This window comes from Oncorhynchus masou, chromosome 27, assembly GCF_036934945.1.
Source record: "Oncorhynchus masou masou isolate Uvic2021 chromosome 27, UVic_Omas_1.1, whole genome shotgun sequence".
NCBI lineage: Eukaryota > Metazoa > Chordata > Actinopteri > Salmoniformes > Salmonidae > Oncorhynchus > Oncorhynchus masou.
Genome location: NC_088238.1, coordinates 19,205,107 through 19,232,608, shown reverse-complemented (window position 1 = coordinate 19,232,608; position 27,502 = coordinate 19,205,107). Strand labels below are relative to the sequence as shown.

The 27,502-nt window shown below is 44.5% G+C and overlaps 1 protein-coding gene across 1 annotated transcript; it reads right to left on the bottom strand.

Annotated features, from left to right (window-relative positions):
- Nucleotides 1-24: 24 nt before the first annotated feature.
- Nucleotides 25-25,662, bottom strand: LOC135515710 (leucine-rich repeat protein soc-2 homolog). The gene is made up of 10 exons (XM_064939398.1): nt 25,438-25,662; nt 21,283-21,481; nt 6,535-6,697; nt 5,570-6,094; nt 4,881-5,039; nt 2,373-2,474; nt 1,467-1,625; nt 1,150-1,352; nt 849-944; nt 25-497 (listed from the first exon to the last, which is right to left on the bottom strand). The coding sequence occupies exons 2-10, from the start codon at nt 21,472-21,474 to the stop codon at nt 327-329; spliced, it is 1,770 nt and encodes a 589-aa protein (XP_064795470.1). The 5' UTR covers nt 21,475-21,481; nt 25,438-25,662; the 3' UTR covers nt 25-326.
- Between the last annotated feature and the right edge of the window lie 1,840 nt (nt 25,663-27,502).

The following is a 27,502-nucleotide window of genomic DNA, read 5'->3' as shown; positions in this document are numbered from 1 at the left end:
TTTCTGTTTGCTTCAAGTTGCTGAACAGTTTGGCTTTTGACAAAATGATATCTGGTGTGTATTTGTGTGTGTGTGTGTGTCGGAATGAGAGCTACGCACCATCTCACTGTGTGTTATGTATGCGATAAACAACTGATCAGACTTAAATTAGGGAAGGTAGGTAGTGTGTTCCGGTGTTTACTGTATGTGCAGATTTCAAATGAACTGATAGACTGGACAACGTTTAGGATCTGTCCAGTAGGTAAGTGTGTGTATGGTATGTACATATGTCTCGTAGACAATGAGTTGAGCTGTGTAAAGATGCGTGTGTATTGATCAGTGTGTGGTTAGATGTGGGCTCCGATGGGGACGCGGGGCAGACACACATAGGCCTGTGGGGTCCAGCTGAGGTTGATGGGGTTGCCGTCCAGGCGAATGTCCTCCAGTGCGTTCCTGATGTAGTTGAAGTCTTTCAGGTTGCAGAACGTGTCCTCGTGTATCATCTGAATATTGTTGCGCTGGAAAACAAGGCATTGGAAGTCTAAGAAAACACTTCGAAACAACACATTCATTAATCTATGGGCCTTTGAAAACAATGCAAGACAAACTAATGCTTGTTTGAGATTCTGCACAGGTCTGACACAGTGCTGGAGAAAAGTACAGTTTAAATATACAACAATTTCCCCTAATAACTGAAACTGATGGCAGAGTATTGGCCAGAATGTTTTGAAACAGCTTGCAGATAGAGGGGATAAGGTGGTCAGTTGAGCAAAAATCCCTCTAACCACCACCAGTGTACAGTATGGAGGTAATCCTATAGTTCTCACATTACCCACAAGAGGGCAGTAATGAGGCAGGAGTGCAGGTACCTGTAGGTGCAGAGAGCGAAGGCTGTCCGGTAGGGGCACAGGGATGTGGTCGATGTGGTTGTCTGTTAGGTACAGGTACAGCAGACCCGTCATGTCCTAAACAAAACACAGTGTTTACATTTAGAGTGGAGTCATTTATGCCAGACAGCCTCTCAATACATACCTGTTTTTGTTTCATCCCAGCACTCACACATGATTCAACTCATCAAGGGCTTGGTGATTAGTCCATTAGGGCAATCAAATGTGATAATGCTGGGAAAAAGCAAATACATTGTTTGTGATCCTTGTCAGACCTACATACCTTGAAAGCCTCTTTGTGGATGCCTGTGGCGCCAATGTTGTTGTGGCTGGCGTCGATGAGGGTCATCGCGGGCGGAAGGGCAGGCAGCTGTGACACGCTGTTCTCACGGAGCACCAGCTCCTCCAGCACGGGCAGGCCGGAGAACGCATCATCGGCGATGGATGCAATCTCGTTGGCGGTCAAGTCGATCCTCTTCAGCTTGTCTGCAAGAGAGAGAAGGTCAAGTACTCAGACTGTTCCACGTGGTTTCATTAATTGAAACAGCCATTGAATAGCAGGACATCTCACAGGCTGTGCCTTTAACATGTGACACCTACTCATCTGAGCAAAGTCGCCCTTGTTGATCTTGGTGATGTGGTTGTAGCGGGCGTAGAAGTGAGTGGTCTCTTTGGGGAGAGGCGGCACGCTCGTCAGCTTCACATCATCACAGTAGACAGAACCACCCAGACAGGTGCACAACAGGCAGGTAGGCATACCTGGGACAGACAGACAGGACAAGGAAGTAAGAAGGAGGTAGTCGATACACTTGAGAGAACAGTTGCTCGGTCTGAGATGTTGTGTGAGGAGGTTTAGGCCGCCAGCCTTCGATGCAGTAACAATGGCTTTGTAGAATGGTGGAGACGTGCACTCAGTGTTGGTATGATCTGTCTGTTTTACCTCTTGCATCAAGAAATGTTGTCAAGTCTGGATTGGATGCAGCTTTTGATGTGACCAAGGTGTGCACATTATGAGGGTTGTTGCTGAGGTGCTGTGGTTGAGGTGTAGTGCATTCCCAATGTTAGACATATTGTGTTAATGGTGTTCGGGACAGGTTATAACACAGACGTTTGGTGAAGATGACGATAACAGATGTTACAGACTCATATCGTAGAGCAACTTGATAGTAAACACATGATACAGACAGACACATGACAGTGTTTGTGACAGGTAAGGACAAGACATTGTGTAACGGACATTACAGATACATATGGCTTCAACACAGTTTGTGGTCAGTTTTAACAGGAGGCACATAAATATAGATTTAATAACCTTATTCAATCAAAACCAGGGTTTCTGGGGTGAAATGGAAGAGACAACTCGTATAAAGATACGAGAAAATATGTTTCGATATGGGAATGTTATAGACCCCATATACTGTATAGTGAAGTAGAATAGACCCTATAACCCCAGAAGCCTGGTTACAGGTTTTGATTGAATAGTTAGTGTTTGTGCTGGATACTGACCTTTAATGTCCAAGTCAACCTCTGGCAACCCAGAGCCCCCTGAGCCTACTGTACCTCCAGACTCCTGAGGGGTTTTCGGAGTAGTCAGGAGCACTTCCTCCTCTTGTTAGAGATAGAGATGAGGTAGGAGACAGGTTGGAAACAGCATGGACAGTGACACGACAACAAGTGCTGTTTGCCACGGTGAGAAGTCACAAATAGCAAGGGAGTTATGTTGTTGTCGTTGTTTATGACACATTTAACTGATTAAATTAGGTAATAGTTAAATGGAATCTTGGGAATGGATTTTGAGAGTTAATCAAATTATGTTATGTTGATATATGTTTAATATAAATACAGTTGAAGTCGGAAGTGTACATACATTAGTCATTAAAACTCGTTTTTCAACCACTCCACAAATGTCTTGTTAACAAACTATAGTTTTGGCAAGTTGGTTAGCACATCTACTTTGTGCATGACACAATTCATTTTCCAACAATTGTTTACAGACAGATTATTTCACTGTATCTCAATTCCAGTGGGTCAGAAGTTTACATGCTGTCACACCCTGGTCTTAGTATTTTGTGTTTTCTTTATTATTTTGGTCAGGCCAGGGTGTGACATGGGTTATTTATGTGGTGTGTTTTGTCTAGGTTTTTTTGTAGGTAATGGGATTGTGGTGTAGTATAGTTGTCTAGAAAAGTCTATGGTTGCCTGGAATGGTTCTCAATCAGAGGCAGGTGTTTATCTGTTGTCTCTAATTAGGAACCATATTTAGGCAGCCATATTCTTTGAGTATTTCGTGGTTGATTGTTCCTGTGTGTTTTTTTTGCACCAGATAGGGCTGTTTTTTTTAACGTTTAGTGTTTTGTATTGTATCGCTGCATTTTGGTCCTCCTCTCCTTCACCGGAAGAAAACCTTAACACATGCACTAAGTTGACTGTGCCTTTAAACAGATAAGAAAATTCCAGAACATTTTGTCAAGGCTTTAGAAGCTTCTGATAGGCTAGGTGACATCATTTGAGTCAATTGGAGGTGTACCTGTGGATGTATTTCAAGGCCTACCTTCAAACTCAGTGCCTCTTTGCTTGGCATCATGGGAAAATCAAAATAAATCAGCCAAGACATCAGAAAACAAATTGTAGACCTCCACAAGTCTGGTTCATCCTTGGAGCAATTTCCAAATGCCTGAAGGTACCACGTTCATCTCTACAAACAATAGTACACAAGTATAAACACCATGGGACCACGCAGCCTTCATACCGCTCAGGAAGGAGATGCTTTCTGTCTCCTGGAGATGAACGTACTTTGGTGCGAAAAGTGCAAATCAATCCCAGAACAACAGCAAAGGACCTTGTGAAGATGCTGGAGGAAACAGGTCCAAAAGTATCTATATCCACATTAAAACGAGTCCTATGTCGACATAACCTGAAAGGCCGCTCAGCAAGGAAGAAGCCACTGCTCCCAGACTACGGTTTGCAACTGCACATGGAGACAAATACCGTACTTTTTGGAGAAATGCCCTCTGGTCTGATGAAACAAAAATAGAACTGTTTGGCCATAATGACCATCGTTATGTTTGGAGGAAAAAGGGGGAGGCTTGCAAGCCAAGGAGCACCATCCCAACAGTGAAGCACAGTGGTGGCAGCATCATGTTGTAGGGATGCTTTGCTGAAGGAGGGACTGGTGCACTTCACGAAATAGATGGCTTCATGAGAAGGAAAATGTGGATATATTGAAGCAACATCTCAAGACATCAGTCAGGAAGTTAAAGCTTGGTCGCAAATGGATCTTCCAAATGAACAATGACCCAAGCAATCTTCCAAAGTTGTGGCAAATGGCTTAAGGACAACAAAGTCAAGGTATTGGAGTGGCCATCACAAATCCCTGACCTCAATCCCACAGAAAATTTGTGGGCAGAACTGAAAAAGCTTGTGCGAGCAAGGAGGCCTACAAACCTGACTCAGTCACACCAGCTCTGTCAGGAGGAATGGGCCAAAATTCACCCAAATTATTGTGGGAAGCTTGTGGAAAGCTACGCAAAACATTTGACCCAAGTTAAACAATTGAAAGGCAATGCTACCAAATACTAATTGAGTGTATGTAAACTTCTGACCCAATGAGAATGTGATGAAAGAAATAAAAGCTGAAATAAATCAATTTCTACTATTATTCTGACATTTCACATTCTTAAAATAAAGTGGTGATCTTAACTCACCTAAGAATTTTTACTAGGATTAAATGGCAGGAATTGTGAAAAACGGAGTTTAAATGTATCTGGCTAAGGTGTATGTAAACCTTCTACTTTAACTGAAGGTACATTGGAACAGTGTTCTTAGCTGGAATTGGAGATTCATACCAGATTATTTGGTCACTTTCTCTTGTCCAAATACGGACATGGCAGCAGAGCATGCTTTCTGCTCAAAGTTTTCGGGACCTTTACCCCTGTTATCCTTACACATATGATACAATAGGTTAATACCATAGAGATCTGTTTTCTTATTGTTTCTTTATTTGGTGGTACTGACCTTCAGGGTCAGGGATTAATGTGACCTCTGACCCACCAGTGTCGGAGTCCCCAGGCCCTGAGGCCCCTGAGGTGCCAGAGGCCTCAGACTCCCCAGACTCCCCAGAAGCACCCGATGCCTCCTGGGGGGTAGTGTCAGGAATGAGGGGCAGCTCCTCCTCTTATTAGAGCCAAGGGGAGGGGTTAGGAGACAGGTTAGTGCTTCACGTGGGGTGGGATGAACTGTCAATCAACAATCATTCAATCAGCCAATCAATCATTCTCAAACATGGTTTGACAGTGGGTTAGGTTGACAATGATTAGGAACTTATGGTATGTAATGCAATGACAATGGTAGGACAATGAGTGATGTTTACAATGACAATGGTTGGACAATGAGTGACGTTTACAATGACAATGGTTGGACAATGAGTGATGTTTACAACGATAATGATACTGTAAGTGACAAAGCAATTACACAGGGTTTACAATGACGACAAGTAGCAAGTCACAAGAAAGCATTATCAATCCACATTTAACCAGTACAAAGCAGTTAAATGAAAAGGCAAATGTAGAAATGCAAGGAAATCCCATATAGTCTTAGCGTATCAATCAGTGCTTGGAACTGTACTAGGTTCACAAGGCCACTATAGGCCCAACCTACTATCTGTATACTTCTACAGTGTAGTCTGTATAAGTATAGGTACTGACCTCCAGATATAATTATTATTCCTGAGTCCCCGGAACCTCCAGAACCTCCAGAACCCCCAGTACTGGAACCCAATATGACCCCGGAACCCCCTGAGCCTAGGAGGGTGCCGGATCCTCCAGAGCCCCGGGAACCAAGATCTCCGGAACCCCCAGAGCCTCCAGAACCAAGGTCCCCAGAACCCACAGAGCCTACGGATCCAAGGTCCCCGGAACCCACAGAGCCTCCGGATCCAAGGTCCCCGGAACCCACAGAGCTTCCGGATCCAAGGTCCCCGGAACCCACAGAGTCTCTGGAACCCACAGAGTCTCCGGAACCAAGGACCCTGGAACCCCCAGAACCAAGATCCCCAGAACTTGCTGAACCAATTTCCCTGGAACCCCCTGTGCCTCCAGAAGCCAAAAGGTCTCCAGAACCCCCAGAACCTCCGGAAACCCCAGAGCCACCGGAACCTCCAGAACCCATGGGACCCCCAAAGTCCCCGGAGATATGAAGAATGTCAATGGGACTCAGGCGCAGCTCCTCCTCTTGTTAGAGACAAGATTAGGTGTTAGAAGAGACAGGTTAGAGCACAGTGGACCATGATTCAGTTTAGGGCTAGTGAGTCATGTTTACAATGATGATTAGGAGACATTACAAAAAGTTAATGAGATTTATGGTTGAGTACCACACATTTAACTAATGTCAGACAGTTAAATGGAACTCATGCATTTGGAAATGACGAAGGATGATTGTAAAAAGGGGTCGATTTGCATGGGTAGGCGTTAAGAGGGAAGGTTGTGTGTTATGTATCACTGTCAGTACTGGACACATACCTTCCTCTCCCTGTGTGTATGGACTCATAGTGTGAGGTGACAGAGTGGATGTGCTGTGGGTGTGTGTATACAGACCTCCCTGTGTATGGGCTCATAGTGTGAGGTGACACGGTGTATGTGCTGTGGGTGTGTGTGTATGTGTGTATACAGACCTCCCTGTGCGTCGGGGCCCATGAGTACCCCAGACCCCCCTGAGCCTTGGGGGATGAGCTGGGGTGTTAGGGGCAACTCGTCCTCCTCTTCCTCCTCCAGTGATGCAGGGCCCCCAGGGCCAGGGTAGTTATAATCCGGTGGGGCCAGTGTGCCAATCTCTATCTGTGGGAAAGACAGCGACAGAGGGAGTCATTGCTAATGCAGGAGATGCACCACCAGAGAGCGCCAGAGACACCAGAGACAACCAGAGACCGCCAGAGTCAACCAGAGACTGCCAGAGACAACCAGAGACTGCCAGAGACCACCAGAGACAACCAGAGACCACCAGAGAGCGCCAGAGAGCACCAAAGAGCGCCAGAGACAACCAGAGAGCACCAGAGACCACCAGAGACCGCCAGAGACAACCAGAGACAACCAGAGACCGTCAGAGACCACCAGAGACCGCCAGAGACAACCAGAGACCGCCAGAGACCACCAGAGACCGCCAGAGACAACCAGAGACCGCCAGAGACAACCAGAGACCACCAGAGAGCCCCAGAGAGCACCAAAGAGCGCCAGAGACAACCAGAGAGCACCAGAGACCATCAGAGAGCGCCAGAGAGCGCCAGAGACCGCCAGACACCGCTCGAGACGCCCGAGAGCGGCAGAGAGCGCCAGAGAGCGCCAGAGACTACCAGAGAGAGCCAGAGACCACCAGAGAGCTCCAGAGAGAGCCAGAGCCCACCAGAGAGCGCCAGAGACCACCAGAGAGCACCAGAGAGCATCAGAGACCATCAGAGACCACCAGAGAGCGCCAGAGACCACCAGAGAACGCCAGTGAGCACCAGAGATCACCAGAGAGCAGTAGCCTCACTTACTGAGTAACCGGAGGCTTCAAAAGCCAACTGTCGCTCATGGACCGGAAGCTCTACGTCTTTTGGTCCAGCCGTGCAGAGTGTGAAGCACTGATTTTGAGTTCAATATCAGTAATCATCTCATCAGTACCCAATTTATGTCACAGGACAACGTTATGTATGACCATGCTCAATAGGCAATAAATCTTAACAGCGACCAAACAGGAATGAAATGTTTGGATACAACACGAGTAGTTAAAGAGTTCACAGGAAAAGGACCAGGGACACGAGGACTTCTAGACATCCTGACTTCTACCGTTCAGAGAGAATAGAAGATCCAGAGACAGTTATAGTATCAGTCATTCACAGGTGTAGCTTAACAGGGGCACCTCAGGGCTATGCTGTTTCACCTCGACCATTTATATACAGATGACTGATGAAGTAACCAGGAACGGAGACACATCATTGTGCATGCAGATTACTCAGTCATGATAAACCTCCTAAATGATCATGACACTGGTAATGGCCAAGTAGTGGGGGACTTGGTGTATTGCTTAATATCTACAGGTGAATGTTGAAAAAAATTTGACGACATGAATATTGATTTGAGGAAGACCCTCAAGGGTTGCCCTCCCCCCAAATATCCCAGCCAGGAATTGGAAAATGTGGATACAAATGTCTGGGTGCAATTTCGGACCACAAACTGAGATGTGAGAAGAATACAAGTGCAATCTGGGTAAAGGCACAACATAAAGGTTTTTTTTTCCAACCAAGGAAACAAGACTATTCTCATCCTGTTTTACAGATATTTTATTACAGATTTCTCACTGTTACCACATTCTCCACGGTCTGTTGGTTTGTAAACATAACTGTAAAATGTTTGGTCAAAATTAACAGGATTATTTACCTTTATTTAACTAGGCAAGTCAGTAAAGAACAAATTCTTATTTTCAATGACGGCCTAGGAACAGTGGGTTAACTGCCTGTTCAGGGGCAGAACGACAGAGTTGTACCTTGTCAGTTCGGGAATTTGAACTTGCAACCTTCCGGTTACTAGTCCAACGCTCTAACCACTAAGCTACCCTGCTGGTTACTGTCCCAACGCTCTAACCACAAGGCTACCCTGCTGGTTACTAGTCCAACGCTCTAACCACTAGGCTACCCTGCTGGTTACTAGTCCAACGCTCTAACCACTAGGCTACCCTGCCGGTTACCAGTCCAACGCTCTAACCACTAGGCTACCCTGCTGGTTACTAGTCCAACGCTCTAACCACTAGGCTACCCTGCTGGTTACTAGTCCAACGCTCTAACCACTAGGCTACCCTGCTGGTTACCAGTCCAACGCTCTAACCACTAGGCTACCCTGCTGGTTACTAGTCCAACGCTCTAACCACTAGGCTACCCTGCTGGTTACTAGTCCAACGCTCTAACCACTAGGCTACCCTGCTGGTTACTAGTCCAACGCTCTAACCACTAGGCTACCCTGCTGGTTACTAGTCCAACGCTCTAACCACTAGGCTACCCTGCTGGTTACTAGTCCAACGCTCTAACCACTAGGCTACCCTGCTGGTTACTGGCCCAACGCTCTAACCACTAGGCTACCCTGCTGGTTACTAGTCCAACACTCTAACCACTAGGCTACCCTGCTGGTTACTAGTCCAACGCTCTAACCACTAGGCTACCCTGCTGGTTACTAGTCCAACGCTCTAACCACTAGGCTACCCTGCTGGTTACTAGTCCAACGCTCTAACCACTCTACCCTGCTGGTTACTAGTCAACTCTAACCACGAGACTACCCTGCTGGTTACAAGTCCAACGCTCTAACCACTAGGCTACCTGCTGGTTACTAGTCCAACGCTCTAACCACTAGGCTACCCTGCTGGTTACTAGTCCAACGCTCTAACCACTAGGCTACCCTGCTGGTTACTAGTCCAACGCTCTAACCACTAGGCTACCCTGCTGGTTACTAGGCTACCCTGCTGGTTACTAGTCAACGCTCTAACCACTAGGCTACCTGCTGGTTACTAGTCCAACGCTCTAACCACTAGGCTACCCTGCTGGTTACTAGTCCAACGCTCTAACCACTAGGCTACCCTGCTGGTTACTAGTCCAACGCTCTAACCACTAGGCTACCCTGCTGGTTACTAGTCCTAGGCTAATGCTCTAACCACTAGGCTACCCTGCTGGTTACTAGTCCAACGCTCTAACCACTAGGCTACCCTGCTGGTTACTAGTCCAACGCTCTAACCACTAGGCTACCCTGCTGGTTACTAGTCCAACGCTCTAACCACTAGGCTACCTGCTACCCTGCTGGTTACCCTGCTGGTTAGTCCAACGCTCTAACCACTAGGCTACCCTGCTGGTTACTAGTCCAACGCTCTAACCACTAGGCTACCCTGCTGGTTACTAGTCCAACGCTCTAACCACTAGGCTACCCTGCTGGTTACTAGTCCAACGCTCTAACCACTAGGCTACCCTGCTGGTTACTAGTCCAACGCTCTAACCACTAGGCTACCCTGCTGCGGTTACTAGTCCAACGCTCTAACCACTAGGCTACCCTGCTGGTTACTAGTCCAACGCTCTAACCACTAGGCTACCCTGCTGGTTACTAGTCCAACGCTCTAACCACTAGGCTACCCTGCTGGTTACTAGTCCAACGCTCTAACCACTAGGCTACCCTGCTGGTTACTAGTCCAACGCTCTAACCACTAGGCTACCCTGCTGGTTACTAACGCTCTAACCACTAGTCCCCTGCTGGTTACGCTCTAACCACTAGGCTACCCTGCTGGTTACTAGTCCAACGCTCTAACCACTAGGCTACCCTGCTGGTTACTAGTCCAACGCTCTAACCACTAGGCTACCCTGCTGGTTACTAGTCCAACGCTCTAACCACTAGGCTACCCTGCTGGTTACTAGTCCAACGCTCTAACCACTAGGCTACCCTGCTGGTTACTAGTCCAACGCTCTAACCACTAGGCTACCCTGCTGGTTACTAGTCCAACGCTCTAACCACTAGGCTACCCTGCTGGTTACTAGTCCAACGCTCTAACCACTAGGCTACCCTGCTGGTTACTAGTCCAACGCTCTAACCACTAGGCTACCCTGCTGGTTACTAGTCCAACGCTCTAACCACTAGGCTACCCTGCTGGTTACTAGTCCAACGCTCTAACCACTAGGCTACCCTGCTGGTTACTAGTCCAACGCTCTAACCACTAGGCTACCCTGCTGGTTACTAGTCAACGCTCTAACCACTAGGCTACCCTGCTGGTTACTAGTCCAACGCTCTAACCACTAGGCTACCCTGCTGGTTACTAGTCCAACGCTCTAACCACTAGGCTACCCTGCTGGTTACTAGTCCAACGCTCTAACCACTAGGCTACCCTGCTGGTTACTAGTCCAACGCTCTAACCACTAGGCTACCCTGCTGGTTACTAGTCCAACGCTCTAACCACTAGGCTACCCTGCTGGTTACTAGTCCAACGCTCTAACCACTAGGCTACCCTGCTGGTTACTAGTCCAACGCTCTAACCACTAGGCTACCCTGCTGCTGGTTACTAGTCCAACGCTCTAACCACTAGGCTACCCTGCTGGTTACTAGTCCAACGCTCTAACCACTAGGCTACCCTGCTGGTTACTAGTCCAACACTCTAACCACTAGGCTACCCTGCTGGTTACTAGTCCAACGCTCTAACCACTAGGCTACCCTGCTGGTTACTAGTCCAACGCTCTAACCACTAGGCTACCCTGCTGGTTACTAGTCCAACGCTCTAACCACTAGGCTACCCTGCTGGTTACTGGTCCAACGCTAACCACTAGGCTCCCTGCTGGTTACTGTCCAATGCTCTAACCACTAGGCTACCCTGCTGGTTACTAGTCCAACACTCTAACCACTAGGCTACCCTGCTGGTTACTAGTCCAACGCTCTAACCACTCGGCTACCCTGCTGGTTACTAGTCCAACACTCTAACCACTAGGCTACCCTGCTGGTTACTAGTCCAACTACCCTGCTGGTTACTAACCAACCACTAGGCTACCCTGCTGGTTACTAGTCCAACGCTCTAACCACTAGGCTACCCTGCTGGTTACTAGTCCAACGCTCTAACCACTAGGCTACCCTGCTGGTTACTAGTCCAACGCTCTAACCACTAGGCTACCCTGCCGCCTAGGATAGTGAGCATCAGTTCAAACATCACAGGTGTGGCACAAACCAACTTTTCGCCACTATACAATTGGTTACAGTCCAAAAATGAAACATAATTTTCATTGAAGGGGAAGTTCAGTATTTTACAATTTTATGTAAGAAACTTCCTCACCCTAAAAGTAGTCTGCTGGACTCAGTCCACCTCTAATCCATGTTTGTTTATTTTATTTGTCCAGACGTTTTCAACCACTGGCTAACCATGCTGGTTACTTGTCTTAATACCCTGAACTTCCCGTTTAACTGACTGTTGTGGGTCTTCAACTCTGGGGACTGGCATAACCTGTTGGTTACCTGTTTCATAACCTGTTTATAACCTGTTTCTTGTGGAATGCTGACCACTAGCAGGTGTTTGGTTTGTTTGGAAAGCCAACGCTCTAACCACTAGGCTACCCTGCTGGTTACTAGTCCACACCCTCTGGTAAGAAAACGCTCTTAAACTCACTCAGGTCTTGTCCTGTTGACCTTTCACCTCTCCATAGTTTTCCTGCTGGTTACTACTCTCAGAACCAATGAGGCTGTGTGGTTACTGTCAACGCTCTAACCATTTCTACTGAAATTTACCAAACAGACAGCTAGAAATATTCAATGTCAAGAGGACATTTAAATCCTAATGGCACACTTTCCAGAAGCTCTGCTGGTTACTGTCCAGAGGGCTCTATACCATGGCTTCTGGTTATAGTGCCTCTAACCACTAGGCTACACACTCATTGTTTTAATACAAAGTTATGATATCACTGCAACCCATGCTTTCTACTGTGCTTTAAGCTATACATCTCACTAGGCTCCCTGCAGTTACTAGTCCAACGCTCCACTAATGTTAAGAATGTTAGAGTTTCCAACGCTAACCACTGGCTACCCTGCTGGTTACTGTCAACACTCTAACCACTAGGCTACCCTGCTGGTTACTGGTCCAACGCTCTAACCACTGGCCTAGGCTTTTCTGCTGGTTAAAGTCAAATATCTGAAAACTAGGCTATGCTGAAATATCTACTCTAACCACTAATGCTACCCTGCTGGTTATAGTCCATATTTCCACTAGGCTACCCTGCCTTCCTTGTCCTGAGCTGTTCAGTTCAAACATCACAGGTGTGGCACAAACCAATTTTAACCACTATACAATTGGACGTCTCTAAAAATGAAACATCATTTTCAAAGGGGAAGTTCATATTTTACTTTTATGTAAGGGCTTCCTATCCCAAAAGAGGGAATGGATCAGGGAAACCAAGAATCCATGTTTGTTTTTAAAAATGCATTTTCACAAACCATTCGACAACTTGTTAAATACCGAACTTCCCGTTTAACTGACTGTTGTGGGTCTTCAACTTGGGGACTGCATAACCTGTTTATAACCTGTTTCATAACCTGTTTATAACCTGTTTCTTGTGGAATGATGACCACAGATTGTAACCTTTGAGGTAAGCAAATGAACAGTCACACTAACCTGAAGGTAGACCTACATCTTACAGATTCTCTAACCTCAGGTAGCCTGAGACCTTTCACCTCTCCATGTTTTCAACTCACCAAGATTCCTAACCTGAGGTAGAATGAGACTTTCCTAAAGAAACTCACCAAACAGATTCCTAACCTGTCAAGAGGACATTTTGAAACTTACCTAATGGCACACTTTCCACAGATTCTTTGGCTGTAAGAGGTGCCTGATGACTGATAGTGCCTCAAGCAACTCACCACAGATTTAATACAGTTATGATATCAACTGAGACTTTCTACCTAAAGGCAACTCACCTCCTACAGATTCCATAATGCAACAGACTTCCAACACAGCTACATGTTCCTATGTTACCTAAATGGCAACTCACCACAGATTCCTAACCTTGGTTGCCTGAGACTTACCTAAAGCCAACTCACCACAGATTTTCTAACCTGTAAAGTATCCTGAAAATCAGACAATAAAGGCAACTCATCTACAGATTCAACTAATGTTAAGAATGCCTGAGACTTACAAAGGCAACTCACCACAGATTCCTAACCTGAGACAAACCACTCACCACAATTCCTAACCTGAGTTCTATTACTAACCTAAAGGCAACTCACCACAGATTCCTAACCTGAGGTAATATGAGACTTACCTTCCACCCATGGCAACTATCACCACAGATTCCTAACCTGAGGGAGCATGAGACTTACCTAAAGGCAACTCACCACAGATTCCTAACCTGAGGTGGCCTGAGACTTACCTAAAGGCAACTCACCACAGATTCCTAACCTGAGGGAGCATGAGACTTACCTAAAGGCAACTCACCACAGATTCCTAACCTGAGGTGGCCTGAGACTTACCTAAAGGCAACTCTCCACAAAGTGTATGTTGCTGTATAATGAAATTCCTAAAAGTAGATACACATTTAGATGCAAGGAAAGGCATGTACAGAAAAATGGGGACGTTTGTAAACGTAGCCACGTAGAACAGGTATGACATTGAAAATGGGGACGTTTGTAAACGAAGCCACGTAGAACAGGTATGACATTGAAAATGGGGACGTTTGTAAACGTAGCCACGTAGAACAGGTATGACATTGAAAATGGGGACGTTTGTAAACGTAGCTACGTAAAACAGGTATGAAATTGAAAATGCACGTCTTGAGAGTTTGGGAGTGGCAGAGTTTATGAGACAACAAGGTAGGCCTTTGAGTAGTCTTGCACAGAGTTAGTTTGCTTGCTGCTGATGCCCCTCCTCCTCCCCCCAAAAAGCAAACATACAAACTCGGGGGAAACGAGAGGCGAAAGCTTGGCTACCAAAAAAAAAACAACTCTGGGAAACAACGTGGGAATACAAAATGTGCAGAGAGAGAGTTTTGAAGTTCCATAATGTGAAATAGAGGAGCCAATTTGAAGCATACAGATCTTTCTGTGCAGCACTGCCTTCTTGCTCACTCACAAATATTATTTTCTGGTCTCGCCAATGCATCTCTTTAGAAACTTCACAACTCTAGAGAGATCTATGCATAATACCACCACTCTTCCAAACCAAGCTGTGACACCATTAAACACGTCACAAAACCAACTCACAGAATGGTTTATATGTTAGGTCATTGTCAGAGTGTATACCACACATGATCACCCATTTGGATGTAGTTTATTTGAACAGATAAAACCAGTAAGTTAAAACAATGTGCAGGAAGAGGCTAAATGGGTTTGTCTAGGAGTCTTCTAGTTGTCAGACAATATCAGGCTTGTTTAGGTCCAAGAAGATATACAATGGAACCCAAAACCGGCAAATGGAATGAATAACTTTAGAGTATGTGTATTGGTACTCCATGCACATCGGGGTGAAGTGGTATGTTGGAAAGTGCTTCTTTACAAATAAACAAGAATTTTAAACAAATACAGTGCATTTGGGAAGTATTTGTACCCCTTCCGTTGTTTCACATTTTGTTACATTATAGCCTTATTCTAAAATTCATTCAATATTTTGTTTCTCATCAATCTATACACAATACCCCATAATGAAAAAGCATTTTTTGGGTGTGGACTTTTTAGCAAATGTATAATATAAAAACACAGAAAATACCTTATTTACATAAGTATTCAGACCCTTTGCTATGAGACTCGAGATTGAGCTCAGGTGCATCCTGTTTCCATTGATCATCCTTTGAGATGTTTCTACAACTTGATTGGAGTCCACCTGTGGTAAATTCAATTGATTGGACATGATTTGGAAAAGCACACACCTGTCTATATAAGGTCCCACAGTTGACATGTCAGAGCAAAAACCAAGCCATGATGTCGAAGGAATTGTCCATAGAGCTCTGAGACAGGATTGTGTCGCGGCACAGATCTCGGAAGGGTATCAAAAAAATTCTGCAGCATTGAAGGTCCCCAATAATACAGTGGCCTCCATCATTCTTAAATGGGAGAAGTTTGGAACCACCAAGGCTCTTCCTAGAGCTGGCCAAGGGCCTTGGTCAGGGAGGTGACTAAGAATCCGATGGTCACTCTGACGGAACTCCAGAGTTCCTCTGTGGAGATGGGAGAACACCAATCAGGCCTTTATAGTAGTGGCCAGACGGAAGCCACTTCTCAGTAAAAGGCACATGACAGACCTTTTGGAGTTTGTCAAAAGGCACCTAAAGACTCTCAGACCATGAGAAACAACATTCTTTGGTCTGATGAAACCAAGAATGAACTATTTGGCCTGAATGCCAAGGGTCACATCTGGAGGAAACCTGGCACCATCCCTTCGTTGAAGCATGGTGGTGGCAGCGTCATGCTGTGGGGATGTTTTTCAGCGGCGGGGAATGGGAGACTAGTCAGGATTGAGGGAAAGATGAATGGAGAAAAGTACAGAGAGATCCTTGATGACAACCTGCTCCAGAGTGCTCAGGACCTCAGACAGACGCAAGGTTTCACCTCCAACAGGACAACAACCCTAAGCACACTGCCAAGACAACACAGGAGTGGCTTTGGAACAAGTCTCTGAATGGCCTTGAGTGGCCCAGCCAAAGCCCGGACCTGAACCCGATCGAACATCTCTGGAGAGACCTGAAAATAGCTGTGCAGCGACGCTCCCCACCCAACCTGAGCTTGAGAGGATCTTCAGCGAAGATTGGGAGAAACTTCCCAAATACAGGTGTGCCTAGCTTGTCGCATTATGTAAATGTGATATATATATTTTTTAATAAGTTAGCAAAAAAATATATAAACCTGTTTTTGCTTTGTCATTATGGGGTATTGTGTGTAGATTCATGAGGGAAAAACTATTTAATCCATTTTAGAATAAGGCCATAATGTAACAAAATGTGGAAAAAGTCAAGGGGTCTGATTACTTTCCGAAAGCACTGTATGGGTTCAATGGCAGGCATATGGGACTGTACACACATGTACAGCTGTATACATACGTTCCATCTGCCTTTGTGTAATGTTCTGTGTGTCTTTCTCAGGGCCCTCTGCCCCTCTCTACAAAGGCCAACTTCGCTCAATGATGGCTTCATGATGACACAAGATACATTGCAGCCACACTGCAAAAAATGTCAATCTTACGTAGATTTTTCTGTTTGAGATAAGGAAGTAAAAATGACTTGTTTCTCTCACTCACCCAGAAAATGCATTTACTTTTTTTGGTTGATTTTGCTTCCCCAGGAAATACAAGATAATTCAGACTTGTTTCAATCCTGCCAGTGGACTAAAATAATTTACCTTGGTAAGACATCAAGTTAATGTATTCTAATGGTAAGAAATACAATATCTAGGTAAGATCAAAACATTTCGCTTGTTTACAATATGTTGTCCCTTGAAAGGCTTTCTGCTATAAAGCTTGGTGACCTAGTTACACGTGATGAAGGACTTAAACACTTGCTTAGCTCCCTGGGCTCACTTTTAGGGTTTAGCTAAGTGGGCTAATAGGGACTTGTGGTGCCCAGATGACACGGGATCAGCATGCGTGACCTATAAGTTGATATAAACACTAATCCCTGTCCATGTGCAGCAGCTGTCAATCACAAGGTCATAGATCACCTGAGCGATCAGAGGTACAACATTTTAGATGAGCTTGATTGAACTTGAAATTTGAACTTTTGGGAATATTCTATTGGTTCTATTGTAACGGAAAAACTAAATGAAGTGCAGTTCAAGTATTTTAAAAGTATTTTCCATACCTGGCTGTATTTGTCCCAGGTCTGGTATTAACATATTTAAGGACACCACTAGAGGCTAATACCAATCAGGTATAAACAGAATAAAGCTACGCATTTTTACTACATAACTTAACTTGTTTTCCAGGAGTGGCCCCTGTCCCTAAAGCTGCTATTCTGAAGCTGCTTACAGGTACCATTTAAATAGACCAAAGAGAGCATTACAAGCTTCTATTTGCATGTTGCTGATGCAATGTGACCTTTGACCTATTCACAACAGACACATACTCTACAGTGCTCTCAACCAAGTCAGCTCCTGATCTAAGAGTGTCTGCAGAGAGCTTTAAATGCACCAGATCAGTAACTCTGGCCTTGGATTACAGTTTACAGGAGAAAAGTGTGACGCTTCTTAGGGTTAGGGTCAGACGAGCTGCAGAATAAAGAAAGGCAATAGAGAGCTAGAAAGAGAAAGCAGAGATCATAGTTGAGTCTCCTCTGACGGAGGGAGGGAAGGAGGGAGGACTCCTTCCAGTCTGCATGATCCCCTTTCCCACTCTACATTCTTATTCCTAAATCTGCCCTCTCACCCTTCAGTAGCCTATTGTATCAAGGGCAAGCGCTGCCACACACTAACAAATATTCTGAAATCGGACTGAAAATGTTAAACATGTGAGAGCGATCTGGAGTATATTTTCCCCAGCACACACACACCACTGAAGAGAAGGTCTGAAGGGAACTGCTGGAGTTTTCCTGTCTTCTATCTACACTATTGTCAAGGGTTTGTTTTCTCCTGTATCAGTTTCTCTTTCCCCTGAATCATTCCAAGGCTTTTGGATTACATGCACTATACTCCATCTGTCCTGTTTATACTGAGAAGAAGAGTTTGAATTGGGACAATGTAAATGATATGTAATTAGCTGTAATTGCTTGAAATAAAATGTGGTAATTTAACAGATGTGATTATCCAAAATAACAGACACACACACACACTCTGCATTAACATCACCTTCCTCCATCAAACTGAGCCATTAGAACATGAGATTGCACATTGATAAACCAGCAGACTAATGAACGACTACAACATTGTTTTGTACACAGATCCCTCATGTCATAATAGCCAAATGTGCATTGGATTGTGGGACTGACTTGGATGGTGGCATACCACATCGGGTTCAGTTTAAATGGTTTGGCTCAAGGGGAACGAGGCGAAAATCTGATCCCGCTGTTGAGCCTCATGCCAGCTTGACATCGTTTTGGCATTGTGTCTTTGTTACAAAAGAAAATAAACGGGAACATTGGCTGAAATGGGCTGTTTTAGTGTTCTCTGGCCAAACCTGCATTGCAGACTAGTTGCATCACATCCAACTTAGGCCGTTGAAGGCTACTTCTGGCATGGGCAGTGCTCTCTCTGCTCACTCTCCTCTTTCCGCCATTTTGGACTCATTTGGGTGCTTTTTATTGTTCAGATTGTTTAATGTCTGAAAGAACCCTCTTGCCCACTTGAAACCCTTTGGGTTCTGGCTAGCACAGAGCAGTTTGGCCCATTTTAGCATGCCGATGTCAGACCTGGGCCAAATGTGGGTTAGAATTGAACTTAACAACAAGGGCTATAATATTCTTTGCCACATAGGCCATCGGTATCTACAGGCTACTGTAGAAGGTACTAACACCTCTCACAAACAGCAACGCCACTCATTGACTTTGATCCATACTTGCCATACTAGTCCCATGTCTAATGTTGCTCCATTCCTATCCTAATTGTATCCCTTCCCCAGCCCTTCATGAATACACTGTATGCAAGTGAGTTGAGAGGCTCGAACCCTGCAGCTGTATTTATTTATTGTATTTTTATTTAACATTTATTTAACTAGGCAAGTCAGTTAAGAACAAATTCTCATTTACAATGATGGCCCACCCCGGCCGAACACGGACGACGCTGGGCCAATTGTGCGCCGCCCTGTGGGATTCCCAATCACGTCCGGATATGATACAGCTGTATTGCTCAATGCATACATTTCAATCTAACCCCCCAGCCCCAACACACAAGCACAATATTTTCATGCATGTATTTCTTCAGTTTTTCTTCTTTCCCCACAGCCAATTTGAAATATTCTGAAAAAGGGGCAGTTTAAACCAGCAGTGACAGTAAATCAGATGTCTCGTTTTGTAATATTGATAAATAACTGATCTAACTGACACATAGACATAAATATCCAGGTGGTAACGGCAGGCTATAGGGCCTGCCCCCTATTGTGGATGAAGGGTTTGACCATGAAAAATGGCATCACGATGAACTGGATAATAAACCCAGAACCAACCAAGTAATAAACCCAAAGCGGGGAAACCTGTTTCAAGCACCTGTTTTCAGAGAGATTCAGTACTTGAGTCTGACAATTGTATTGTATGCAAGGCTTTTGGATCCTATGGTCTATACTCCATCTGTCCTGTTCATTTTGAGAAGAAGAGTTTTAATTGGGCCAATGTAAATTAGATTTAATTAGATGTAATTTTCTTGAAATAAAAATGTGGTAATTTAAAAAGTGATTATCAGGAGCAACACACATGCACATGCACACACACGCACACACACACACACACACACACACACTCTGCATTAACATGAACTTCCTACATCGAACTGAGCCATTAGAACATTCTCTGAGATGACGTAATCTGCAAAACTCATCAAATTCGAATCACTCTCATTAGAGAAAAAAAGTTATGATATCATATACACATTGATAAACCAACACACTAATGCAAGACTACAGTATTGTTTGTAGTCTACAATCTAATCCCAAAGGGGGGGGGGGGTACACCTGCTTTCAGAGGGAAATTGAATACCTGACTGACTAACGATAAAGAAGATTTTCGACATGTATGAATAAAACATCATTGTATGCATTATTCTCTGTCTGAAGGCATTGTAGCTGAGGAAGAATGTTCACTGAGCCCATCAAGTCATGTCTACAGACACAGCAACGGTAGTATTTGACTCCGAATGCTACACGGCTGTAATAGGCCTCAACTCAAAACTCAACTTCTCCCTTCAACCATTGCTCTTCATAGAAGAGTTAATTAGATGTCTCTCAAAAACGTTCAAGACTCCCTAGTTTCAGTCCATGCATACAGTACAATCCATCGGTGCCAATCAACCCTTGAGGGGGAGTGAACGAGTGCAGTTTGGAGAGAAGGGGGAGGAAAGGAATACATGGAATTGGGCCAAAGTGCCAAGTGTTGAAAACTACAGTCAGCTATGAGCATTCAAACTAATAAGCAGGAAAGCTTTTGAGGTTATATTTGATATTTTGGTCCAAAAAAATAATATTCACATAGAGTTGCTCTTTAAGTGGTCTTTTACAAGTACATTTACAATATGATACAAAAATCTGAAGGTTCTATCTGCTCAAACAGCTGTCCATTTGGTGCTATAAAGTTCTATATGCAATCCAATCACACAATGCTGGGTTATCAATCAAAAATAATTGTATGTGACTGTATCCTTATTGAGCCGTGAAAGAGGAAGACATCACAAAACAGTGCTGAGATCTGGGACTAGAAAATACAAATGATCTCAAAACGATACATTTTGCAGATTAAAACATATAGTCCCAAGTCCTTGGGTCTAGAACTCTTCCAATGTTTCAGTAATGCACATTCCATCATCGACGCTCAGGATACTGTGGGGTGTAAAGCCATGATAAGTCCCCATCAACGAATGAACATGCCATCTTCCACAAGATCAATGCTTTATCCACCAACTTACATGGCCCTTTGACATTGACGTCTGAGTCAGGAAATGGAGCTAGCAAAGTGCAGGCAATATCAACCAAGGCAAAACAGTAATGTGATACGTACAATGTACAACATTCAAAATAATACATTCACCTTCAAAACATAGGATGTCTGTGATGTTAGGTTCCTTCCTCTGTCACCGACCTGTCATAACTGAGTCAGTGTAAGCTAAAGTATGTCCTCTGCTAGTTTCTTTCTTTTATTGTACCGATTAGTGAATTCTTCAAGGACATGTGGATAGAGGGATACATTCTTAAAATGTTCAAACGGGGTCTGAGGTCAAATCTCAGTATCTCTGTCACCCATCCCTCCAATTTCCCCCCAGTATCTTACCTGAGGTTCGTCAATAGTCAGTCCATCTTGATAATCATAGACATTCGGATTCTCCAAATTCAAGTTTTCTAGATCCACATCATAGTTGGCGCTGTCATATGTGTCGAAATCCACCTGCCGGGCAAATCTGGGGTTGGCCACCACTGCGTTGAGGACGAAGAGTCCCAATATGAGCCCCTCCAACATCCTCATAGTCCACCTGGAAACACAGGACATGTCAACCAAGCACTGAACACAGAGAGCGAGATCATGAACCCTGAACCCAACCTGAACACTGATAAAGAAACATTTTGTTGAAGCGTTCATAGTACACAAAGAAGACATATTGATTAAACTTTCAGTATATTTTATTTTACTGAGGAACAGGGATTTTTATATATTTTTTTACTGAGACTTAGATTCAAACATTAGCATAATCTTATGAACCAACAAGTGCTCAGCATATGTGGGATCTCATTCAAGACTGCTGGAAAAGCTATCCAGGTGAAGCTGGTTGAGAGAATGCCAAGAGTGTACAAAGCTGTCATCAAGGCAAAGGGTGGCTATTTGAAGATAAAATAAAATATATTTTGATTTGTTAACACTTTTTTGGTTACTACATGATTCCATACGTGTTATTTTATAGTTTTGGTGTCTTCAGTATTATTCTACAATGCAGAAAATAGTTCAAATAAAGATAAACCTTTGAATGAGTAGGTGTTCTAAAACTTTTGACCGGTAGTGTGTATGGCAAAGGCTGTATCATCCATCACCAATCTTCCGAGGCAACAAAGGAAGTCACAAATGTCTTTGTTATGTCTTTGCGAAATGTCATGGCCTTCCTACAATGCATATACTGTATATGCAAGCCTTTGAATTTCAGAGCGCCAACACACACATTGGAAAGTCACATCTCTGCATTAGATACAGCTCTAATAACCATGGAAACCAATCATATCCAAAGGAAAAGGATTTGTTTGCCCATGTTACAGTACTTGCAGGGCAATTTCATGGTAACAGAGTGATGCTGAGACTAAAATGTATGTCAAACAAAAACCAGTAATTGTAAAGTTACACAAACCATACAGCTCATTGGATGACTTATAACAATTCCCACAGAATGTTTTTACGAAAACACATTTACTTGAAGAACTTTGGTAACAGAATGGCGGCACCAACAGCACAAACAGTCGTTGTTAACAAATTTTGCATCTGCAATGTTCTTCTAGTAAAGGTTTTCTGTGTGGAAATCATTAAAAGTAGTCCTTGTGCATATGGTTTGTTTAACTTTGCAGTCATTGGTTTTTGTATGACAGATTTGAAAGAGTCTCAGCATCACTCCGTTACCAACTGCTTGGGTGTGATGTGGGTCCGGTTTGGACGTTTGGTTGGTAGAACACATTTTCAAGGAATTCAATATTCATTATCAAGGTACAGACAGCCCAAATAGATGAAATATGAGTCCCCTAAATTCCCCTGAAACATCCTTCCTTAAAGCCTAGAACTCACTGTTGTAAGAGGTGGTGGCCATCTTGATTTTAATCATTGGCTGCCTGTGGTGTGTCAAAGGTGAAGGGTCAGAGTTGATCTGGTAAGTGCTGCAGTACCTGCAATTATATCCAGTGGTTCCGTGGGAACATGTTTTTTTGCTGAATCTTCCCAACACATTGGTTTACAAGGTGCTGGGAAATATGGGTTGTTTCCCCCTGTTCATTTTTGGGGCATTTTGTCTTACTGCTGAATCACCATTGCTTTTTATTCCCTACTAGAAAATGTCACAACATTTTGACTATGCTATCATAAGAAGTTTTGGTTCACTTGAATTGGTGAACATTTATCATGTGTGCTTTTCCGCTTGTTGTGCAGAAAACTCTGTCAGACCTCTCTCTCTCTCTCTCTCTCTCTCTCTCTCTCTCTCTCTCCTCTCTCTCTCTCTCTCTCCTCCTTGGACGAGAGCTTTGATGCTAGCCTTCATACTTAATTCATCACGCACTCCACACAAACAGTAACAATGTCTGTCACGACCATCTGTAGGTTATAAAGGACTATCTCTGGACACTATAAAAGACAAAATGTCAATTCCAGACGGACTGTTGGCTGTGAAGATACTGAGAAAAGAAAAAGAAAAGGCCAGTCTAAATGATGTTCAGTAGATCATTGACAGCTACATTCTGTAATGTGTAGAAGGACCAGACAGCAACTTGTGAGTGCAGCCTCTACAGTAACATAGGGCCTGACTTTGGACTGAACTGAAACAGGCCGGTCAAAAAAGGCCCTGGAAAATGAGAGGAGAGAGAGAGTCCTCTAGGCCGGCAGGGAAACGGAGAGCGAGGGAAGAGAGAGAGTCCTCTAGGCCGGCAGGGAAACGGAGAGCGAGGGAAGAGAGAGAGTCCTATAGGCCGGCAGGGAAACGGAGAGCGAGGGGAGAGAGAGAGGAGTGCGAGAGACGTGGATGAGGCACTGGCCCTCAGGGTTAGCTGGAGAGAGTGAGGGAAAATATCACTGAGAGAGAGAGAGAGTGACAGAGAGAGAGAGAGAGAGAGAGAGACAGAGAGAAAGAGAGAGAGAGAGATACACAGATAGAGAGAGAGAGAGAGAGAGAGAGAGAGAGAGAGAGAGAGAGAGAGAGAGAGGGAGAGGGAGCGAGAAAGAGCTGACTCGCCTCCTCGGCCTTCACAGAGGTTCTTTATGAGTCCACGTCCCGGCCTGTCTCAGCACTCACACTCGAAATTCCACCGAGGTTTGTGGACAGGATGGCAGTGAGTTACGATTGCAAGGAAAACCTTCATTCAATGCGCACACACACACTTGCAGACACACACATACACTTAAACACTGACTCACACAAACACAACCCTCACAGAGACACACACACCTATCACACCTATCTTTCAGAAAGAACATTGAGTCTCTATTTTTGGGATGAGTGCTGATTAAAAAAAAAACAACACCTTATTTTAGTCATAAATCTATTCTTTGTTGATATGAGGTAGAGAGCCATCTAAATGTGTTTTTTATACCTCTGCTATTTATAACAGCACACTTTCTACTCTTTATTGGTGCATAGAGGAAGGTCTGGGATCTGTCAGTTTTCAGAATGTCATGAAACCGTGACAACGCATGGCAACGGTGAAAGAGGGTGAAAGAGGGACGATACTAAAGACAGAGGCTTGCTTTTATACACACCATCACAGCACACAGTGTGTGTGTGAGTGTGTGCAGCCTACAGACTGCCTCTGTGTTTTATACACACCATCACAGCACACAGTGTGTGTGTGAGTGTGTGCAGCCTTACAGACTGCCTCTGTCTTTTATACACACCATCACAGCACACAGTGTGTGTGTGAGTGTGTGCAGCCTTACAGACTGCCTCTGTGTTTTGCTTGGCTCTGCATTGGACATTCCTGATATTCCGTGATTTGACAGTTTTTCTTATTCTTCCCAATAGCTGGAAGCAAAGCTGATTTATTTTTGACAGACTTACATACACAAAAATTAGCAGTGAGACTAATTTGTGCAAAACTGAAGAGCCAAAAGTACAGTCAATTACTGTAAATTGAAATTCAGGCAAAATTGGCTCAAAATATGAATAGACCAATTGTCAAATATAATATCTCCAATCTCTTCAACCTGCTGATCCAGGGTGCCAATTTCCCCGTCACCACAATGGTTACTAGAAGAGATCAAAAGACTTGGTACAACGCGCTAACTATCCAATTAAAGGACCAATCAAGAACGTGCATAACTTCATCCCTAAAAAGTACGTCAACCACTGCTCTGTTCAGTATGAAATTTGACATTGGATCAAATGTTAAGGTCCCAATTGAGGACGTGTCAAAAGTGCCGTCTCTACTCCTCGAAGTCCCCTGCTGTCACCACAATTACCAAGCCAGTTGTGCACTAAGCAAGAAATAGGGAAACACTTAATAAATAAATACATATATTTACTTGATATGATCAGACACTAGACATCCAAACCAAGAATAGATGTTCAAATCCCAAAGCAATAAAAAAATGGAATATCAAAACCTCTATCAGCAATTAGCCAACGTGTCCCTGCACTGCACAAACCCCTGTGAACAGCACTTTTTAGAGGGGTTCATTTTGCTAGTGCCTTGCAAATCCTGCATACTAAAACCCATAGCCCATAGTGAAGATAGCACCCAGAAGGCTTACCTCTGTCTCCTGTTTTCTTGAATGGTCCCTTCAGCCGTGATGGAGATGCTGAGGGCTAGGGGACCTGGCCAATGGTGAGAGGTTGCTCACGGTGCCGGGAAGAGAGAGGGTGGGTGTGTATAGGTGTGTATGTGTGTGTGTGTGTAGGTGTGTATAGGTGTGTATGTGTAGGTGTGTGTAGGTGTGTGTGCTCTGGCAGACCAGAGCAGTGTGCCCTACCTTGCGTGTGAGAAGGTAGGCACTGAGAACGATCGGAGGGGAGCGGATTGCTTTTGGTCACTCGGACTTGGGCTGTGCACCCACCCTGTACCATGAACACTTTTCACACACACACACACACACACACACACACACACACACACACACACACACACACACACACACACACACACACACACACACACACACACACACACACACACACACACACACACACACACACACACACACACACACACACACATAGAGAGAACCTGCTATATCAACAGGCACCAGATAGACACAGAGAGAGAGAGAGAGACAGAGAGGGACAGAGAGCGAGAGAGAAGCACCCAAATGGACAAAATATCTTAACCCCTAACAAGAGTAGCCCTTATTTTTCTAGAGGGGTGCGTGGCTTAATCAGACCTGCAGTGTGACTCAGAAATGTTTGTCTTCCTTTTCACAAGGTGAAACTCTGGCATGTGCGGCTCTCATGTGTGGTGAGGAATCTACGGGGCCCCAGAACACAATGGGGCCTCTGTGAGGAGCCTCTGTTAGCACGCTGCCGAGAGGAAGTCCCTGCCTGGAGGAGAACGGCCTCAGCTCTCCATACACTGGTATAACTCAGCTACGTTTCCTCCTAACCACAGGTCAGTGTTATCTTCAAATCTATTGTTCAAGACTTGGGCTGGGAAATCAAATCCTGTATCTCTAATCAAATCCGATTTTATTTCTCACATACACATGGTTAGCAGATGCTAATGCGAGTGTAGCGAAAAGCTTGTGCTTCTAGTTCCGACAATGCAGTAATAACCAACAAGTAATCTAGCTAACAATTCCAAAACTACTACCTTATAGACACAAGTGTAAGGGGATAAAGAATATGTACATAAGGATATATGAATGAGTGATGGTACAGAGCAGCATAGGCAAGATACAGTAGATGGTATTGAGTACAGTATATACATATGAGATGAGTATGTAAACAAAGTGGCCTAGTTAAAGTGGCTAGTGATACATGTATTACATAAAGATGCAGTAGATGATATAGAGTACTGTATATACGTGTACATATGAGATGAATAATGTAGGGTATGTAAACATTATATTAGGTAGCATTGTTTAAAGTGGCTAGTGATATATTTTACATAATTTCCCATCAATTCCCATTATTAAAGTGGCTGGAGTTGAGTCAGTGTGTTGGCAGCAGCCACTCAATGTTAGTGGTGGCTGTTTAACAGTCTGATGGCCTTGAGATAGAAGCTGTTTTTCAGTCTCTCGGTCCCAGCTTTGATGCACCTGTACTGACCTCGCCTTCTGGATGATAGCGGGGTGAACAGGCAGTGGCTCGGGTGGTTGATGTCCTTGATGATCTTTATGGCCTTCCTGTAACATCGGGTGGTGTAGGTGTCCTGGAGGGCAGGTAGTTTGCCCCCGGTGATGTATTGTGCAGACCTCACTACCCTCTGGAGAGCCTTACGGTTGTGGGCGGAGCAGTTGCCGTACCAGGCGGTGATACAGCCCGACAGGATGCTCTCGATTGTACATCTGTAGTAGTTTGTGAGTGCTTTTGGTGACAAGCCGAATTTCTTCAGCCTCCTGAGGTTGAAGAGGCGCTGCTGTGCCTTCTTCACGATGCTGTCTGTGTGAGTGGACCAATTCAGTTTGTCTGTGATGTGTACGCCGAGGAACTTAAAACTTACTACCTTCTCCACTACTGTTCCATCGATGTGGATAGGGGGGTGTTCCCTCTGCTGTTTCCTGAAGTGGTTGGGTCTTGGTGCAGCACAGTCAAGGCCCAATCAGGCAGAGGTTGGAATTAAATGCAGATCCAGGGTCAACTCACTTAATTCTAATTCCCAAT